Source organism: Nannospalax galili, unplaced genomic scaffold (genome assembly GCF_000622305.1).
Source record: "Nannospalax galili isolate Female #2095 unplaced genomic scaffold, S.galili_v1.0 scaffold596, whole genome shotgun sequence".
NCBI classification, from domain to species: domain Eukaryota; kingdom Metazoa; phylum Chordata; class Mammalia; order Rodentia; family Spalacidae; genus Nannospalax; species Nannospalax galili.
Window position 1 is genome coordinate 2,300,242 of NW_008340140.1, and position 21,423 is coordinate 2,321,664.

General features: G+C 43.2%; 2 protein-coding genes across 2 annotated transcripts in view; both read left to right on the forward strand.

Moving 5' to 3' along the window:
• Positions 1 to 10,712, forward strand: part of LOC103735781 (1,25-dihydroxyvitamin D(3) 24-hydroxylase, mitochondrial) — an 18,961-nt gene extending 8,249 nt beyond the window's left edge. Inside the window, exons 7-12 of the mRNA XM_008835172.2 lie at positions 1,684 to 1,829; positions 5,140 to 5,306; positions 6,344 to 6,422; positions 7,165 to 7,362; positions 7,459 to 7,578; positions 10,616 to 10,712. Coding sequence (XP_008833394.1) covers positions 1,684 to 1,829; positions 5,140 to 5,306; positions 6,344 to 6,422; positions 7,165 to 7,362; positions 7,459 to 7,569 — 701 coding nt within the window. The 3' untranslated portion in view covers positions 7,570 to 7,578; positions 10,616 to 10,712. The remainder of the gene's footprint in view (positions 1 to 1,683; positions 1,830 to 5,139; positions 5,307 to 6,343; positions 6,423 to 7,164; positions 7,363 to 7,458; positions 7,579 to 10,615) is intronic.
• A 3,474-nt stretch (positions 10,713 to 14,186) lies between these two features.
• Bcas1 (breast carcinoma amplified sequence 1) overlaps positions 14,187 to 21,423 on the forward strand; it is a 172,846-nt gene continuing 165,609 nt past the window's right edge. The window contains exon 1 of the mRNA XM_029564557.1: positions 14,187 to 14,319. Within this exon, the coding sequence (XP_029420417.1) occupies positions 14,187 to 14,319 (133 nt within the window). The remainder of the gene's footprint in view (positions 14,320 to 21,423) is intronic.

Consider the following 21,423-nt stretch of genomic DNA (forward strand, 5'->3'; position numbering starts at 1 on the left):
AATGAATCTTATTTTTATAATTTTTTTCCTTCCTTCCTTCCTTCCTTCCTTCCTTCCTTCCTTCCTTCCTTCCTCTCTCTCTTCCTCCCTCCCTCCCTCTTCCTTCCTTTCTTTCTTTCTCTTTCTTTCTTTCTTTCTTTTTCTTTCTCTTTAAATATTTTATTTATTCTCCTTCCTTTCTTCCTTTCCTTCTTCCTTCCTTCCTTCCTTTCTTTTTTGTCACGGTCTTTTAGCCTAGTCTGGCTTGAGACTCTGGTTACTGAAGACAACTTTACCTTCTGGTGCATGTATTGCCTACATGTAGGTAAGCGCACCCATGTCGTGCAATGCCCACGGAGGTCAGAAGAGGCTGTCTGATCCCCTGGAACTGGAGTTATGGAGAGTTGTTAGCTGTCATGTGGGTGCTGGGATTTGAACCCGGGTCTTCTGCAAGAACAGTCAGTGTTCTTAACTGCTGAGCCATCTCTCCAGCCCCTTGCTGTGATCTTTCTGGATGACCCATCCCCATCTTCCTGTGGAATTGCTCCTCCTGCTTTCTAGAGCTTTGCAAACCCATGAGAGTAGGTGGAAAACGGCAACGGGTAGCTCTTCCTAGCCCCTTCTGCAAACTGAAAGTGCTTCAAGCAGGAACTTTGGAGTCAGAGACTCCAGGTTCATGTGTGTGGTTTAGCCCAACGTGGGTCCACTATTTCGTCCTCAGTCGCCTGGTTTCTAAAATAGATGAATGACAGTAATTCCTACCTTGGTGGTTCTGGCTTGATAAAACATAAACATTGGGTATATGACAATATTTTGTTGGTTAGGGTTATTTCTACTACATGGCAAAGGGATATTTGAGGTTAGGAGTTGTGTGCCTGTGTGCATTTCATTCTTAGGACAAATTTGTATGGTAAGATTTAGCCCCAAGCACCACCCTTGAGACACATGTGAGTAGCTTTCCCAAGACTCCATGCTAGGTCACGCTTCGGGGCTCAGAGGCTAGCTGCACCATCTGTGGCCATCCTGACAATCAGCATCGTGATGCTCATAGTTGGGTGTCTGAATGCTTGCATAGTGAGTTGAATGAAACACTTGCCTAGAATGTATTTTATAAATGCTAAATGTTTTAACTGTTATCATCAATGTTCCCAGGCACTAAACTTGCATGTATGTTTAGTAATATGTGTGTCCCAGTTTTGAATCTAAGCATAAGCCCAGTTTTCATCCCCTCTCCTGCAGATGCTCCCAAGCTCTAAGCTTTTATTGCTCAGCCTGTGATTACAGTCTCTGCATTTCCGTGGGAGCTAGTTAGAAATGCAGACTTTGGGGCCAAGCATGGTGGTACATGCCTTTAGTCCCAGCATCTGGGAGGCAGAGGCAGGCAGATATCTGTGAGTTTGGGGCCAGCCTGTTCTACATAGCAAGTTCCAGGCCAGCGAGGCTTACATAGTGAGACTGTCTCAGAAACAAACAAAAGAAATGCAGACTTTTTCCAAATCCATACTTTAAGAAGATACTCAGGAGACCTTGAAGAGAGTTATGTGACCTTGAAAAATTCTTGCCAGCTTAGCAAGAAGACAATATTAGCTTAATTAGCAAATTGTCAGTATCCCTGAAAAGACTCAATATTGCAAAACGATTTTCCTGGGTTATCTTCCTCATCCTAACTCCACCCTCTCTTCTCGTTTCTCTTTTCTGTAACAGTCAAGGGTTGCATCGACAGCCGCTTAGAAAAATATTCTCAGCAGCCTGATGCAGATTTCCTTTGTGACATTTACCGCCACAAGCAGCTTTCCAAGAAAGAACTGTACGCCGCTGTCACGGAGCTCCAGCTGGCTGCGGTGGAAACGGCAAGTGTGGCCTGGGGCTCAGGGTGCACTGGGGTTCAGGGTGGGGTGGGCTGGGGCTCATGGTGGGCTGGGGTTCAGGGTGGGCTGGGACTTACCTTGCTAAATAAACAGTCATCTGTGCAATTTTATTTCATGATGAATTTTAAGTAGTCACTGAACTTATCCCTTCTACCAGGATTCCCTAAGCAGCATTAGCCTAGCAAAACCCAAAAGGCCCAGAGTAGGCACCATGGGAGACACAATGCATGGCTTCTTTGTGCTTAAACTTTGTCAGGAGACTTCAGGTGCTCTGATGATACAGCTCTAGTGCAGGCAACAAGACCTGCTACAGAATTCAGAAACAGTGACGTTCCCACACCCTGGAAAGATGATTGAGGATTTTAAAAATTGAATGTAGGGCTCGGGAGATGGCTGGGGGATAAAGTGCTTGTCCTGTGAGTATAAGGATCTGAATTTGATCCCAGAACTCAGAAGATCACCTGGCATACAAACGGTGGCTAATAAATGCTTACTGAGGAAATGAAAGAGGTTGAGAACTGTGGCATACCTGCTATATGCCAGAGATTGCTCCACGCTCCTGAAAGTCCACCAGGAACAAGAGACAAATTCCTCTTCCTCATGGAACTTAGATGCTAGTAAGGAAGAAGGAGAGCATACGTAGCTACACACAGAGTTATGTCAGATAGCAGTATACATCATGAAGGAAGCCATGAGGGGAATGTAACAGAGATAGAGATGGGGTGGGATGGGTCCCTCTCCAAGAAGGTAATAATAGCCCCAATAATGGAAAGATGCAAAGGAACCAGTGATGGGGAAAAGTGATGGAAGCCCATGCAAGGTAGCGGAAACAACACATGCAAAGGCCCTGGGGTGAACAGAGGGACATAACCTGAAAACTGGCCATATGGTCAAAGTGGAGATTTAAAAATCAATGGTCCATGCTAGCTAGGGCCTTTTGAGCATGTAGGTTCTCTTACACCTGTGTTGGGGACATTCCATACCTTTTGGTGTAAAGGGACATATATGCCCGTTGGAACGTGTAAGCAAGAGAATCACCTGGTCAATTTGTGTTAGACAAGTGGATTATGGCTGGTGGGTGGAGACCGAACTTAGCGAGGGAAAGTGGCACCAAGAGGCCATTTAAGGAGATGGGTCTCCTCCCCTGAGGTCACATCAGGACAATCTCTGTCCTTGAAGTTTCCCAGCCCACTTCCCCTCAGCTCAAATGCTGCAGTTTTTGCCAGGGGCCCAGACTGTCTCCCCTGGCTTTGGTAAAAGCCACAGTCATCCGGCTTCTGGAGCTCTATTTGGTTCTTGCGGCAAGGCACTTTCTGATGGGTTACACACTTGATCCATTTCCTTCCCACTCCCAGTTATTCTGACAGACACGTTGGAAGAGTCAGCGCCATCTGACTCCCTCTAATTTGGAGGCTACACCCTCTTCCTGTTCTGTAAATGCAACACTTGTAATAATTCCATCAGTGTTCTTTGCAGCAGAAGCCACCAGCCCTCTACTGTGAAGCCTGCCTGGGCGCCATCTTCCAAAATACTAAATAACGGTTGACTCTGCCCCGACTTGCCCTCTGTGCGTTTTCATGAGGGGCACATGGCATTTGGTCTCAGTGCCTTTGAGTCTGCAACCTCTGGGCTTAGGGGAATATTTGGCTTGAACTGGCTAAGAGCATCCAGCTGCATGAGACTGTTGATGAATGGTGCCTGGCTCGAGGCTATGACGGCTGCTTCTGCCAATGATTTTTTTCTTCACCTTCTTTTGGAAAAGACACAAAAGGTACTTCTTGCAAAGGCCACCAGCCTTTGACAAAAGCCTCAACTGGCTCCTCGGCAGGCTCAACTCCACACTAGAATTTCTTTTGATTTTTTAAAAAAAATTTATTGAATTTTTATGTATTTCATACAGAGCATCTCAATCAACCTTGATCATCTTTATATCCCCGTCCCCCCGGCACCCTCCCAACACCCCCCACTGGAATTCATGCATTCTGTCATTTGTGTTAAGGCCTATTGTGTCAAGTTAGTGTCCCCAGACATCCATCAGTGCAAGTTCATCTACTGAGGTCTAGTCAGCCTATCTAGAGTTCCTCACTGGGTGAGATCAGCTCTTCCTCACCCAGCAATAATCAGTTGCCAATATTTCTTCATCTAAGATTGGGGTTTGCTGTCCATTTCCCCAGTTCTATGCTGGGATTTTGTCTGCTGGAGTTTGCAGGGGTCTTGTACGTGCTGTCTGCAATGCAACCTCTACACCTTAGACTCATGGAACATAGAACAAGGGGTAACGAGAACACTAACATCTATCTCGATTCTCATTAATGAAGCTCCCTCATGCAACAGAGGGCCAGGAACACAGCAGATCTTTTGATGTTCTTAAGAGGGCATCGTGCATGTGTCTAAAACCCTGGTTGCATGTTTGTGGTTAATTTAGGGTGTGGCCAAAAGCAGTTTTAAATTCCTAAGAGACAGTACCTTATGCATGTAATTTGCTCAGCAAAAATATTTTTTATTTTTATTTTTTATTATTTTAAGTATATGAGTGTATTGCCTGCCTGTATATAAATGGACCCATGTCGTGCAGTGCCCATGGAGGTCAGAAGAGAGCAGATCCCTGGAACTGGAGTTATGGATAATTGTTAGCTGCCATGTCGGTGCTGGGAACTGAACCTAGGTCCTCTGCAAGAGCCATCAGTGTGCAACCACTGAACCATCTCCCTAGTTCCTACAAAAATATTTTTAGAATACCTCTCAGCAACTCTCCAAGGTTTTCTACTCTTCCTTCTTTACTTGATTTGACATCAATTTTTGTTTTTTCCTTTCAACAATTTCTCGTTCAACTTTTAACTGTTGAACTCACGGGTAGGTCTGAGGGAGGAAACGAAATGGAACACTGGAACTGGATGCCTTCGCGGCTGTCTCCCATTTCCCCCTGGTGGTAACATCACTCATAGCAATAAAATATGACGTCCCTGAAATGAGCAAAGCCACATCCCCAACCCTCTTGTTTACCTAGTTGTATACGTATGTATTTATTCACAATTACGTCAAACTAGTTTAAATGACCTACCTAAGGCAGCTGATAATTTATAGGACTCCATTGTAATTCCTTAAGCTATTCAGAATTAATAACTTTCACGAAATAAATGACTTTTTCTATGTTGAATCTGTTTAAGGCACTGAAAATCAGGACACATGAAAAAAATCAGAAGGTGGTGGTAATGTGACCTTGTGATCAGTAGACGGTAGTTTGAGGACAGTTACTGGCAGAGATTGACATTTGTGTCTATTTGACTTTCAGACAGCAAACAGCTTAATGTGGGTCCTCTACAATCTATCCCGCAATCCTCAAGTGCAACAGAAACTCCTTCAGGAAATACAGACTGTGTTGCCTGAGAACCAGGTGCCACGGGCAGAAGACTTAAGAAATATGCCCTATTTAAAGGCCTGTCTGAAGGAATCAATGAGGTAAGGACATACCTCTGAGCCAACCAGTTATAAAACTCTTCTCTCTTATTTCTTTGACAATTCATCATTAGAAAAGTATTTTCTTAAAAGCATAACAAGAGTACCTCCTAGACGGCCCCCTTGCTTGATTATAAACATCTATCAAACTGCAGAAAAGGAACTTAAAGTACATTGCTTTCTTTTTGTTGTTGTTGTTGTTTTGTTTTGTTTTGTTTTGTTTTTGAGACAAGGTCTTCCTCTAGCCCTAGCTGGCCTGGAACTCGCGATCCAGACAAGAATGACCTTGATCTCACAGAGATACACCTGCCTCTGCTTACTGAGTGAGTGCTGGGATTAAAAGTGCACACCACCACACCCAGCTTAAAGGACTTTTAAAAAATTTATTTATTTATATTTTTATTTGTTTTACATGTATGAGTGTTTTGCCTGCACGTACGTAAACACACTTGAGTTGTGGAATACCTGTGGAGATCAGGAGAAGGTGTAGATCCCCTGGAACTGGAGTTATGGTTTTTTTTAATTAAAAAAAAAATATATATATAACATTTTACTAATTCTTTGAGAATTTCGTACATGAATACAATGTATTTGAATCATATTCATCCTCCACTCTGCCCCTAACTCCTCCCAGATCCGCCCCTCCCAACTTTGTGGCCCTCTTTTTTTTTTTTATGACCTACCCAGTTTAGCTTATGCTACCCATCTACTTGCATCTTTGGATTGGAAGGAAATAGTGCTAAGTTCATGAAAGGTAGATAGTTTAAAAGTATTACAAGAAAAAAAAGGCAGACTTCAGAATGAAGCAGGAAAAGCCACTCATGGCCTTTTACAAGGGATACGGCCAATGTGATAAGACAAAGAAACAAGGGGGATACACACTGAGGAGAGAGGGTTTCTTTACGCAGGGCTGTGGTAACGCTCCTGGTCTGAGTATAAATTTCTACAGTGTTTGACTTTCTCACTGGGTCTGCGTTTCACTGACATCAGACAGAATGTGGTCTGTGATCACCCTTATACTTTTGACTTTGTTTCTTCAGGCTTACCCCAAGTGTGCCGTTTACAACTCGGACTCTCGACAAGCCAACAGTTCTGGGTGAATACACTTTGCCCAAAGGAGTAAGTAGACTTTGCATATTTTATACACTAACAAAATTTGGAAAGGTACATTTTCCAAATGTTCATCAGATCTCCCTGAAACTTTTTACCAGGACAGCATTCATTTTGGAAACCCATAGAGGATTTATAGTTGACATGGTACTCAGTACAGAATTAGGGACAGGGCCATGGAGACAGAGACGTGGATCCACTGTGATTATTATCTGTGTGGTCTTGAGTGAGTTCCAAAGCATCTGGGAGTGTCATCCTCATCTATAAAATGGGGTGGGAGGAAGTTGTGAAGATGGAATGAAAAAATTTAGGGTTCTGGAGCTGGGGAGGGAGATAGCTCGGTGGGTAAGAGAACTTACTGCATAAGCATGAGGCGATGGATTTGAATCCGCAGTACCCTGTAAAAGGCCAGACGTGGCTGTGTGGGTCAGTGTTTGGGGGGCACAGAGAGACCGATCTCTGGAGCCTTCTGGCTGCCAGCCTAGCACCAGGTTAAGAGAGACCCTGTGTCAAGGGAATAAGTGATAGAGCAGAACATTGGACATCATGTGTGCATGTACCACACACATGTGCATACATAAGAAATGTATGTATTCTGCACCTGTTTGTTCCACGGCATGTCGTAAGCATTCAGTGGATGTTGGTAATCATCATTATTATGTTTTGGTGGATTAGTTTTATATTTGTAAACTGATCACTTCTGAATTTTGCTTCTGGTTATTTAAAATGTGACATCTTTCTGTGTCTTTAGACAGTATTAATGCTAAATACCCAGGTGCTGGGTTCCAGTGAAGACAATTTTGAAGACTGTAATCAGTTTAGACCTGAACGTTGGCTTCAAAGGGAGAAAAAGATCAACCCCTTTGCACACCTTCCCTTCGGCCTTGGGAAGAGAATGTGTATCGGACGTCGGCTGGCTGAGCTCCAGCTCCACTTGGCTCTTTGTTGGGTAAAATCCTTACTGGGTTTCTACAACCATGTTCTGGGGTATTTCACAAAGCAGGAAAAGAAAGGGTTAATTCTGCTTTTTCTATGTGTGTTCCAGATCATTCGCAAATATAACATTGTGGCTACCGACACTGAGTCTGTAGAGGTGCTGCATCTGGGTATCCTGGTGCCCAGCCGGGAGCTCCCCATTGCGTTCTGCCCACGGTAGGATGCTCAGGTGAGCATCGGGGTGCCTGTTGCCCTCTGCAAGGTTTTTCACATGACCAGGACTGAGCCAAGCTTGCAAGGCAGTTAGACGTCAGATAGACTCAATTTTCTTTTTTCTTCTTTGATATTTTTATTTCATGTATATAAGTGTACTGCCTGCAGACATGTAAGTGCGCCCATGTTGTACAATGCCCGAGGAGGTCAGAAGAGGGTATCAGAGTCCCCTGGATCTGGAGTTACAGATGGTTGTTAGCCACCATGTGGGTGCTGGGACTCAAACCTGATTCCTTGCAAGAGCAACCAGTGCTCTTAGCCACTGATCCAACTCTCCAGTCCCTGTTTTTCTTTTTTAAAAAATATTTTTAAAACTTTGTGTATGTGTGTATGTGTGTGTATATATGTGTGCGTGTGTATGTGTGTGTGTGCCACATGAGTGTGGGCAGCCACAGGGTGCAGAAGAGGGCATTGATCCCCTGGAGCTGGAGTTACAGGTGATTGTGAGCCATTTGATGTGAGTGCTGGAAACTAATCAGCAGTCCTCTGCAGCAAACGCTGTTAACCACTGAGCCATCTTGCCAAGCCTAGACTCAGCTGATAATCTCTGCCTACCTTTGTCTCTCTGGCTGAACTTAAGGACTTACTTAAGCTCTGTGCTGGATAGCTTTAATGTCAGCTTGACACACCTGGGTTGGGGGAGCCTCAGTTGGGGAATTTCCTCTATTGGACTGGCCTATGGCCATGTCTGAAGGGCATCTTCTTGATGAGTGATGTGGGAAGGCCCTGCCTACTGTGGGCAGGTGGGCCTGTGTTGCATAAGAAAGCAGACTGAGCAGGGGGCAGGGGAGCAAGCCAGTAAGCAGCGTTCCTCTGTGGCCTGTGCTCCAGCTCCTGCTTCCAGGTCCCTGCCCTGAGTTCCTACCTTGGGCTCCCGGATGAACTGTGACCTGGGAGATGTAAGACAAATAAACCCTTTCTTCCCCAAGTTGGTCATGGTCAGAGTGTTTTGTCACAGCAATGAAGAACAAACTAGGACAACCTCCCTACTTCCATTTATTTCATTTGTAAACTGGAAACCAAAATAAAACCAATCATAGAGCACAGAGCTGGGCACTAAATACTTTGCACAGCACTTAGCCACAAACGAGTGCTCAGCCACTGCTGGCTGCTGGCTTGTGAGTAGAAAGCAGAGTGTCATGAATGCTGTGCTGGGCCAGCTGGCAAATATGTCGGGCTTTGTGGACCAAAGAGTCTCTGTCACCTCCTGTTAAGTCTGCCTTGAAAAATGAACCGCAGTCATAGCGAATGGATAGACTGTTGTATCAGGTTGCTAACACTGCCATTAAACAAATCATTAAAATTCAGTGGGTTAACACAGACTTATTGTTCTACTGCTCTGGAGGTCAGAGGTCTCACAGTGCTTGTGTGTGTGTGTGTGTGTGTGTGTGTGTGTGTGTGCATGTGGAAGCCAGAGGCTCGGGGAGTGTTCCTCAGGTCCTCTCTACCTTTTCTTTTCTTTTCTTTTCTCTTTTCTTGTGGGGGAAGGCAAGGTATCCATTGACCTGGGCCTTGCCTTGAGGCTCAGCTACCATATAGACTATCGTACCTGGCTTTCTAAATGTGAGTCCTGAGGCTTGGCTTAAACTCAGGTGTATGACTTTACCAACTGAGCTATCTCCCCAGTCCTGACAGTACTCCTTCCTGGATTAAAATCAAAGTATTGGCAGAGCTGCATTTCTTTCTGGAGGCTCTAGGGGACAACGTGTTCCCTTGATAATCTGAGCTGTTGGCAGCATTTGGTTCCTTATGCTTAGAGGACTGATGTCACTTTTTACTGTGCTATATGCTGAATTTAGAGACTGTTTCGTGTTCCTTGGTTCTTGGCTCCTCCCTTATCCAAAGCCAGAAACCACAGACCAAGTATCTCTCCTGCTTCTGACCCATATTCCTCCCTATGCCCCCTTTCTGACAAATCATTGCCCAGATTCACTTCCCCATCTCAAGGTCATTAATCATAACTGCAAAGTCCCTTTTGCCAGGTCAGGTAGCATGTTCCCTGGTTCTGGGGACTAGGTTAACCTCTGACATTTTTGGAGAGCTATGATTCTGTCTACCAAGACTGTGTTTGAATAAAAGTTTATAGACAGATTGTTTTACAAAGGGTGCCGTTTGGTCCTTGTGCCTTGGTTTGTGGCATGTAAACGCATGCAATGTAATGACATATAAGTATGTTTTCAACCTGAATTGCATACAGTACAGTACTTTTACACTGCAGTATGTCACTGAACAACTGTCTGACAGTGGAAGTGTCCTCCTGTCCCTGCCACAATGTGTGCGAGTTGGTGCATATCCACATGTAGATATAGGTTTATATATCTAATACCAATTATTCTTTTTCTAAATTACTGAACTATTGTCTATTAACTTGGACCCAATATACCACTCTGGTCCTGAGATAAGAAATCATTTCTTTAATAAAACATGAATTTATAAGTCTAGTTGTTTTCTCCTAATGCACATTCAAATGGACTCAGAACTACTGGGGTGACCAAGCATAAGCCCAAGAAAGCTTCATCACCTGTGTGAAAGAATGACGTCTCCAGCTTGTACCTTGACAGTCAAGTGCCTGTGTTCAAAGCCAGCCTCTGTCAATCTGCCTTCCAACAGATTGGGATGTGCTCAGGGTCAGCTGCTCTCCAGCCACAAGGGATGGAGCAGCTGGAGTGGATGGGTTGTTGAGAGGAATGCACAGTTACTGATGAAGGTTCTAAGTGGGAGGCCCAAGAAATCATTTTATCATTCCTGCCCAGGTATTTGGTAACAATCAAGAATCTATCAAATTCTCAGCATCCAGATAAAGGGGGACAATGTAAGAATTGTGGCTTAATTATGAGCACCCCAGACCTCAGCAAGGCCAGAATTTCTCACACAGTGAACGACAACTTTGTCCACAGCCCATGAACATTGTAATTTTAGTATTTTTTGCTAATAATTCCTCTTGTTGAAATATACTTTTGTGATATGTAATGGGTATATGTTTGATTTTCCAGGTATTTTTTTCACCAAGATCAAGATGAGTGATGTTTCCTTCCTTCAAGTACAGTGCTTATGATGTCTGTATTCCTGGGAAGCAGACTTCAAGGATCAGAGCATGCAACAACCTATAGAGCGTGAACCACGCTGCCTTCTGTACAACTGTTCTAGAAGCTACTATCTAGACAAGGTGTTTACTAAGATCATCAACTCAGGGAAGCACATGGAGTGTGGGGTTCCAGGCTCCTTTTAGACCACACTGCCAGTTTCCGCTTACTCGGTGTCATGAGCCTGCTCAGGCACCCGCTGCCTCTTTATCTTCCATGTCAACTGGAGGCTGAGTCAGTGCATCTAGCAAAGGCTGCTAAACGTTTCTGCACCTGCCCCAAGTCCACTGCTGAACCTTTAAATCTCATTTATGTTTCATAAGAAAAGGCCTACTACAGCTCAATTGTCCAGGAATCAGGTTAGTACTGACAATCCATTGATTTATAACTGTTTTCATCTAATAGTTGAGGAAGTGTCAGCTTAGTGATATAAACAAGGCTAAATGTTAATTAAAGGCCCTCATAAAACTTTTTCCTGCTTATAAGAGGGAAACACCATTGGGAAATTAGAGACTCTCTATTTTAACAAGTTCTTTAATGAAGTCAGGACTCCTTATTTAAGAATGCCCAAGTTGGGACTAGAGAGATGGCTCAGCAGTTAAGAGCACTGACTGTGCTTGCAGAGAACCTGGGTTCGATTCCCAGCACCCACATGGCAGCTATAAACTATCCTTAACTCCAGTTCCAGGGGAATCCGAAGCCGTCTTCTGACCTCTGCGGCATTGCACAACATGGGTGCACTCACATACATGCAGGCAATACACTCATACACATAAAATAAAAATAAGAAATAAAAATATTTAAAAAAGAATACCCAAGTGATTTCTTGTGGCATCATTTGTGTGAGAGACTTTGTAATTTTCTATTTCATTGATATTTTGTCTATGGCATTAGGGTGTGAATGGACAGACCAATAGTTTCTAAGCTATTCATGTGTTGGCATATGTACTTGAATCTGGGTGCATATGTGGGTGTGGTTGTGTGTTCTAATGCTAATTTGATTTAGTCATGTTTTTATATAAAGACATATGGTTCCTAATTTAGGATTTGCAGTACAGGATTATGTACTATAATTTAGTCACAGCTTAAAAATATTCATTGCGACTTTAAGAAGATGAATTCCTATGTGTTAATTTCTTTATTCAAAGTGACGATGGTAAAGTATACATACATCAGAGGTTAACAAAACAACTTCTGTTATGTTATTTGAATCCCTTGGGAAAACATGATTTGATACATGCAAAACGCATAGATTATGCAATGCTTACAAAACTTAAGAAATGTTTACATATGATTTATTTGTGTATAGTTTGCTAGTGTTTCTCTTTATAAAAAGTATATAATGTGTATTTCTGTATATTTGATAAGATTTCCCTTTTAGATTGTTTTTAAAATATTTCTGAGATGTACATTTATATCTGTATTTGAATGAATATGTACATATGGCTAAAATAGGTAATGGTTTCTCCTCCCTATAAAATTATTTTTAGAATTATAAATCCAGAGGCTGGAAATGTAGTTCATTGCCAAGAATATTTGCTGAGGGGATGTGGGGCCCTGGGTTCAACCCCTAGTAATGCCAAAAAGTAAAAAATAAAATAAATAAATCCACCTATGTTGTCAGAATTCATTTTGTGTGTGTTTATCTTACAATTTTTATTACACTATTTATTTATTTATTTATTTATTTATTTATTTATTTGGGGGAGGGGCACCTGCCATGCACACATGTGGAGGTCAGAGGATAACCTGGGGGAGTTGGTTCTCTCTTTCTGTCATGCAGGTCCCCAGGATCAAGCTTCAGTATCAGGCTTGTGCAGCAAGTACCTTTACTTACTGAGCCCTCTCTGCAGCCTCCATTTTTATGTCTTTGAACTATTTGAAAGTAATAATAAAAGCTTTTAATATTTGAGAGTTTGTTTTTCTTTTCATTGTGCTTCATATGATGATTTTGTAAAAATTCAAACTCTGTCTTACTAATAGAAAATTTTGCGTGGTCATTTATTTTTTATTTTTTAAAATACTTTACTTATTATTTTTATTTTATGTGTATCAGTATATTGCCTGCATATGTGTAAGTGCACCCATTGTGTCATACAATACCCACAGAGGTCAGAAGAGGACGTCAGATCCTCTGGAACTGGAGTTACAGATGGTTGTTAGGTGCCATGTGGATGTTGGGAACTAAACCCAGGTCCTCTGCAAGAGCAGCCCATGCTTTTAACTTCTGAGCCATATCTCCAGTCCCTTGTGTGACCATTTAATAAGCCTTATAAAAATTATATTTTGATAGTGCCAGTTTTGCTGAAAGATAATTATTTGACTCACAAAATAAATTTCCAATTTTTTCTTTTTAACTATTTTGAAGTCCATTTGCTCTTATCTCTACTGTCACAGTATTAGTTACTTGCACCATCACTGTAACCAAATGCCCAATAAGAAGCAACTTAACTGGATGAAGGACTCATCCGGCCCACACTTTGATGGTATGGTCCATCATGACACAGAAGGCATGCAGCAGGAGCGACTGCTTGGGGCAGGGGGACCAGGAGGCTACTGGCTCGCATATCTGCAGACCAGAAAGTGGAAAGTGATCCAGCAGGAAGTGGAGCCAGTCTACAAGCCCTAAGACCCCACCCCCACCCCAGTCACCCACTTCCTCCACATAGACCTTACCTTTAAAAGTATTCAAACACACGAACGAAACAGAGAACAGTTTACATTCAATTCATCTCAATCAAGCTGGCTGTTGCCACCAATATCTCTCTCCCAGATCACTTCAGTAACCACCAGAGCTCATCAATTCTTATCTCCCCAATCTGTCTTTCTGTCTTTTGCAGAATTGTTCTCTCTCTCTCTCTCTCTCTCTCTCTCTCTCTCTCTCTCTCTTCACTCCTACTATTTGAAGCTTATTAATAAACCCTCTCTCTCCAGAGTCTCATGTAGCCTAGTTTGACCTGGAACTCTTGATCTTCCTGTATCCACCCCCCAAGTGCTGGAATTGCAGCTGTGTGCCACCATGCCCAGCTCTTTTCAAATCCCTATCCTGACTCTGTCTCAGTCCAACTTTGTGGCTGGCTCCCCACCGCTCTGACATAAAGATCCTATTCTGCAAATTGGGCTTTTATGCCCCCTAAAGTATGGCCCCAAGAACCGGAAGCTTTAGCCCACATCATCCAACCCCCAGTGCCTCTGGGCTCTGACCACACAGCTTTCTGCCATGCTCTTCTGTTCCTTCAGCACTGTCCTTTCAAGGGCAGACACACCTGCAGGCCTCCCTGCTGTCTTCCTCCCTCCCATGCACTATGGGGAGCCCAGCTCTAGCTACCGGAAGGAATCTTCCTCAGTGACCTAGCTTCTGTGGAGGCTGACACTGCAACCAGGTCTTGCTGAGGAAGTCATTCCTAGGAAGACCTGAAAGACAGTAATCGTGGAATGAGTGAAACTCTCACAGTCTTGCAATTCAGGCTGCATCAGGGGGATGCACTACCAGATACTGCTAGCTCTCACTGTATCCCAGTACGATGGCAAGACCAGTCCAAGGATTGACTTTGAGGAGTACAGGGGCCAGCTACTAGGAGAAGAACATGGGGAGAAGGGCCCACAGATAGGAGGTTTGAGGAGGCGGTCTGCTCCCAGGATACCAGGAACAAATCAATTAGACAGCCATCTCTGGAATGCCAGGTCAGGTTGTCTGCCCCCAAATCCCTTATGTTTCTGTGTACATCAGATTCAACATTAAGTTGTCTTGAAATTCCCTCTTCCAAAGAAACTGCTTTTTAATTCAATCTCAGGCAAGTTCTTAGGATGTAGGCAGACAGCAGTCAGATTCTTTGTCAAAATATCACAGGAATAGCCTCTACCCAGTTGCTTCCTCTGAAACTTGAGCTGGGCCTCTATAGTCTAGGCTCCTACTAGCATGACCTACTAAAGTCTGCTTACAGCATTCAACTGTTTTTCTAGCCCAAAGTCTTCCATATTGTCCCCAAACCAACATGATCACAGAAACACTTCACGCCTGGAAGCAATTTCTTCACAAACTAAGAGAAATAGGAATCTCACTGAGGCATTTCCTCCATCAGACTGGTCTGTGGGCATGTCTGTAGGGCATTCTCTTTTTCTTAATTGTTAATTGATGTAGGAAGTAGGAGGGCCCAGCCCACTGTGGGAGGTGTCATTCCTGAGTCAGTGGACCTGGGCTGTATAAGAAAAGCAGCCGAGCAAGCCAGGGGGAGCAAGCCAGTAAGCAGTGTTCCTCCATGGTGTCTGCCTCGCTTTCTACCTGACTTCCCTCGATGCTGAGCTGTGACATGGACGTGTAAGCCAAATAAACCCTTTCCTCCCCAAATTGTTTTTGGTCATGGTATTTATGCTAACCAGGACAGGGACTGAACCACAGCATGTATTCATCACTCTCTTCTGACTGTAGACATAATGTAGCCAACAATTTCAAGCTTCCAGTACCTTAACTTCCCCACTCTGATGGACTATCCCTTGAACAGTGAGCCAGAATAAACTCTTTCTCCCTTAAATTATTTTTGTCAGAGTATGTTATCAGAGCAACAGGAAAAGTAGGACATTAGTTAAGGTAACTGACATCTTCTAATGTTCTAGAACCTTCCTATACCTTGCCTCAAGTATTCCTCATATAGCTTTGCCAAGAAGCTAGAGTTCTATTTTTTAATTTTAATTCTTTTACTTTTGAGAATTTCATATGTGAGGATCGTCTCTGCATCATTTCTAGCCCCCCCCCCCATCCCACCAGTTCCTCCCATGTCCCCTGACTTCCTCTCAAGTTTATATTTTCAACAGTTTGGAGACGTTAAAGATTTTGCTCAGAGAAATACAATAAGCAGAAACCTTGGGCTCGCACCCTGGACTCCCCAGTGCTCGCTCATTTTTCCACATTCAGTGGCACTCAAAGTTCCTAAGTGGCTAAGTGGGTCAATGAATCTATCAGGAAGTGTTTCAGATAAACTGGCAGGCTGAAAGCACAGCCTCCACTTCCGGTTCAAGCCAATGTGTTGACTTCTCTCTAATCTGAGCTGGACCTTGACTGAAACAGCAGAATCACTTATCGCTGCTCCACATCTGTTCTGACTGCCAGGCTCCCTTTATCAGCAAAGCAATATTGGCAGAACTCACAATAATCCCTGTGCCTTGTGCCTGGGCCTCCTAAGTAGCATCGGCTCCCAAGTCCCAGTGCTATCCAGTGGCTTCCAGCTGCACAGCAGAAACCTTTTCCTGCCAAATTCATTTTGCCCTAGTGAAAAGACGTGATGGTTTTGCAAACCTGGAATAGAATGATGCGGTGAAGGGGAGCCCAGACTGTGAGCAGAGAGGCCACGGGCCAGAATCAATAGGAAGCCAAAAGCTGGCTTCACACACTTGAATCAGGAATGCTTTGTTTTATTCGCCTGCATTTGTTTTACTTTTTTCTCTTAAAAAAATGTGTCTTTCAATTTTTTTTCATCATTTATATTCATTGTACATAATACCGTTACATTTGTTTTCTTTTTAATGAATGGAATTCCCTTTTTGGTTCATTTATTGTTAGTGTTTCCTCAGTGTTTTTCCCTAGGATCTCCTTTACCAGGTTCAGTCTACTGGAAGCAGTGGATATCTGACAGTTTGGATCATGTGATAGTTAGCCTGTGTTTTATAGTTGCTTGCCAAGAATACAATGTATTGGGGAAATCAAACCTGTAGCTATGTAATGATAACAGTTTACCTTTATTGAGTTTTTATTTTCATTCAATTCTAGGAATTTACATTTTCCTTTCTTAGTTTCTCCCTCAGTCCAAATCTCATTCAGTAAGCTGCTGTTTAGCTCACGAGTATGTGCTCTTTCCCCATTTTGATTGTTGATATCTAGCTTTATTTCTTTGTGCTTAAATAAAATCAGGATGATATTTGAATTTTCCTAAATTTGTGGAGACTTGCTTTTGTCCTAATATGTATTGATTTAGGAGAAAGTTCCATGGACTGCTGAGAAAAAGGTGTTTTTTTGGTGTCTGGGTGGAGTATTCTGTAAATGTTTGTCAGGTCTATTCGATTTATAGCATCATTTAACTCCAGGGTTTCTCTATTTCATTTTTGTCTGGTTGACCTGTTTATTGGTGATGATGGGGTACTAAAGTCACCCACTATCACTGTGTTGGATTTATTCTCTGATTTTAGATCTAATAATGTTTCTTTTATGAGATTGGGTGTCCCTGCATGTGGTGCATATATGTTAGGATTGTAATATTTTCCTAGTATATTTTTCCTTTAACGAGTATGAGATGACTGTCCCTGTCTCTTCTGACTAATTTTAGTTTGAAGTCAATTTTGTCAGATATTAGAAGAGCTAAACCTGCTTTTGTTTATTTAGTTCCACTTGCTTAGACTTTTTCCCAAACTTTCACTTTAAGATGATGCCAGTCATTGTTGATGAGGTGTGTTTCTTGGAGGCAGCAAATCAATGGATCCTGTTTTCTAATCCCAGCAGTTAGTCTGTGTCTTTTTACTGGGGAGTTGGGACAATTAATATTGAGTTATTATTGACAATGTTTATTAATTCCTGCTGTGTTGGTGATGTAGTGCTGGTTGCTTAGACCTTTTTTGGTTCGCTGTTCTGGGATTATTTATTCTTTGTGCCCTTTTGAGAGTGTTCAATCTTCTCTTCAGACTGAAATGTTCCATTGAGCATTCATTGTAGAGCTGGTTTTATGGACATAAATTCCTTAAATCCGTTTTTATCATGGAAAGTTTTTCTTTTTCCCTCAGTTACGACTGAGAGTTCTGCTGGGTGTAGTAGTCTGGGCTGTAATCTGTGTTCTTTCAGGACTTGTATGACATTGGTCCAAGCCCTCCTGGCTCTCATCGTCTCTGTTGAAAAGTCAGCTGTTATTCTGTCATTCTGTTATTCTGAAGAGCCTGCCTTTAGACATGACTTGATCTTTCTCACAATCTTCTCTTTGTTCTGTACATTCATAGTTTTGACTATTACATGACATGGGGACTCTCTTTCCTGGTCCTGTCCACTTGGTGTCCTGCACACTTCTTGTACTTTGACGGGCATTTCATTCCCTAGATTTTAGAAGTTTTCTTCTATGTTTTTATTAAAAATATTTTCTGTGTCTCAGACCTGGGTTTCTTTTCCTTCTTCTAGGCCTATGATTTATAAGTTCAGGTTTTCGCAATGTCCCAGAAGTCTTGCATATTCCATTCCTGGCTTATGTTAGGTTTGACATTTTATTTGATCGAGCAATCCATTTCCCCAGGCTTGTCCTCAGGATCCTATATTCTCTGTTCCATTTCCTTCACTTCCTTTTGCTTCTTTCTTCTAGATTTTTTGTTTGAGTTTCTAGTTTTTCATTTCAAGTTTTATTTTAGTTTGACTTTTCTTCAGAGAGCCTATCTCTTTATTAAATTCTAATTTCATGCTTTGAACTGTTTTAGTGATTTCATTCAACTGTGTTTTCATGGCCTTCAGTTAGTCTTTTATTCATATCCTCTTTGAGTTTCTTGAACATATTTATAATTGCTAGTTTGAAATCTTTGTCCTGTCATCGGCTAGGTTGCCATTCTCAGGACATATTATATGAGGGAGCTAATTTCTGTAATAGGCATATTATCCTGTTTATACATTTTTTTTTTTCAATGAGACCTAGGCCTCTGGACTTGTGCTGTTGGTGATGATTCTTGGATGAGCAGGCAATCTCATCTATGTTGGGTGGTTATTTGTACCTTTGTTTGCTGTTTCCTCGACTTTCCAGGTTATAGCCTGACTGAGTAGTGCTTGGTGTTCAGTCTGGGGGACACTTTATGTTGATATGCAAATGGGGTTTAAGAAGTGGTCTCAGTGAAGCTTAGGATATGTACAACTTTTGAGCTAAAGTTCTAGGATTGACTCCTCAGTTTTGGAGTGGCAGGGTGGGCTGGGTGGTTGCTAGGCGAACAAGTTGGCTGATAGGTCAGGCTGGGAGAGCTCACACGTCTTGGGGCATGAGGATCCTAGTAACTCCATCAGATCTGAGCGCAAGGCAGGTAGGTCTGAGAAAGCTCCCAGCAGCACACAGAGTTCTGGCAGAGCTGAGATGGCAGAGCACAGGGACTGTAGGAAAAGAAATTTGCTACAGCGGGTCTGGGAAAGCTCCCAGATCTGGAGGTCTGCAAGGGTGCTAACAGCAGAGATGGCAGGCACTAGGAGGTGTGGGGAAGGGAGTATACCAAGACAGGGCTGGGAAAGCCCCCAGAAGGGTCTCAGGGTCCTGGCAGAGCTGAGATCATGGGGTGCTAGGAGGTAAGTGTTCTGGTTACTTCTTACTGATGTGATAAAACACTGACCAAAGTCAACTTAGTGAGGAAACATTTATTTTATCTTACAACTCCCAGGTCTTGCATCTCCCAGGTCTCTGTTTATCATGGAAGGAAGTTAGGGCAGGAGCTCAGGGCAGGAACCTGGAGGCAGGAGCTGAAGCACCAGCCATGGAGGAACGCTGCTTACTGGTTTGCTCCTTTGGCCTGTGCTCAGCCTGCTTTCTTACACAACCAAAGACCACCTGCCCAGGCACCATCTGCAGTGGGTTTGACCCTCCCACATCACTCAATAATCAAGAAACTGCCTCACAGACATGGCCACAGGTCAATCCAATATAGACAATTCCTAAGTTGAGGGTCCCTCTACTCCAGCGTGTCAAGTTGACAACTGAAGGTATCCAGCACAAGTGACCCCTTGTCTACTTGACACACAAACACATCACAATTAAACTTCAATATTTCTACTTCTTGTCCCCAGGATAAGATATTAATATCAATATCACAATACAAAACAGTACAACTTTATTTTATTTATTTATTTATTTTTGGTCTTTTTGAAACAGGGTCTCCCTGTAGCCCCAACTGGCCTGGAACTCACTATGTAGACCAGGCTGGCCTTGAACTCACAGAGATCCACCTACCTCTGCCTCCCAAGTGCTGGGATCAAAGGCGTGCACCACCATGCCCGGCAAAACAGTACAACTTTAAAAATCCCACAGTCCTTAAAAATCCAAATACTTTAAAAGTTCAAAGTCTTTTAAAAATACAAAGTCTTTTAATTGTGGGCTCCTGTAAGATCAAAAACATGTTTAATACTTTCTTATTTCAAAAGGGAATAACTGGGCAGACGAGCAAAACCAAAGTCCAGTGGTGTAGCTCAATATTGGACATTTGAGTCACACAATCCTTCAGGCTCCAGAGGGTTTGAGCAGCTCCACTTCTCTGGCTCTGCTGTCCACAGCACACACAACTCATCTTGCAGACCCAGGCTGGCTTCACTTCACACCTGCTGCTGCCCTTGGTGGTCGTCTCTTGGTCCTGGCATCTCCAAGATGCTGGAGTCTCCATTGCAACTGAGGCTGCACCTTTACTAACGTCCTCTCCTGGCCTCTCAGAGTGCCAAGCCTCAGATTTTTCCATGACCCCTTCACACCCTCAACACCAGTACTACCTGGGAGGCTCTTACACATTGCCAAGATCTGATACTAGGTTAATTTGCAGACTTGGCCCACTCTGGACCACAGCTTCTGTGTGCGGACCCTGAGGAAGTACTTCCCAGAACATTTCACCTCCGTGATGCTGGCCTCTTCTTAATCACAGCTGATTTTTCAGCCCCAGCTAACCAGCATCAACTATCCAACAATCACTAAAGATTTCAGTTCTAAAAATCCTTAATTTAAACTATTTCACACAATCAGCCCTCGTAGTCTTTGCTCCCCTTTGAAGCTTCCCCAGCTAGGGCTTCGTCGCGTCTACACCTCTTTCAGCATTGTCTTCCAAGTTCTTACATAACAGCTCACTGAGCTCCAAGCACTTTTCCAGTCCAAAGCTCCAAAAACTTCCACAATCTTCCCAGACACACACGGTCAAGTTCATTGCAACAATACCCTACTCTGTGGTACCAATTTCTGTTCTTGTTACTTCCCATCGCTGTGTTAAAAACACTGACCAAATCCAACTCAGGGAGGGAAGGGTTTATTTTATCTTACATCTCCCAGGTCTCAGTTTATCACCGAAGGAAATTATCGAAGGAAATTAGGGCAGGAACTCAGGGCAGGAACCTAGAGCAGGAGCTGAAGCACAGACCATGGAGGAACACTGCTTGCTGGCTTGCTCCTCCAGCCTGTGCTCAGCCTGCTTTCTTATATAACCAAGAACCACTTACCCAGGGGTGGCACCATCCACAGTGGGCTGAGCCCTCCAACATCACTCAGCAATCAAGAAAATGCCTCCACGAACATGGCCACAGGTCAATCCAATACAGCCAATCTCTAAGTTCCCTCTACCCAGGTGTGTCAAGTTGACAACTGACACTGTCCAGCACAGTGTGGAAAAGGAGATTTCATCAAGGCATGTCTGGGAAAGTTCCTAACAGAGCAGAGATGAGGGGTATTGCAAGGTGTGGGAAAGGGAGCACACGATGGTGGGGCTGGGAAAGTTCTCAGGAGTGTCCTAGGGTCTTGCAGACCTGAGATCATGGAGCACAGGGAGGTGAGGGAATGGAGACTTACCAAGGCAGCTCTGGGAAAAACTTCGGAGTCCACAAGAGTCCCAACAGAGAAGAGATGATGGTTACCCAGGGTGTATTTTAGAGCTATACAAACAACCTTCAGTCTAGCTATGTCTGTGTTTGCAATTAAGTTTTGGTAACAGTAGTTCTTTTTAAATTTCTAATGCTATTAATAACTTTAAGT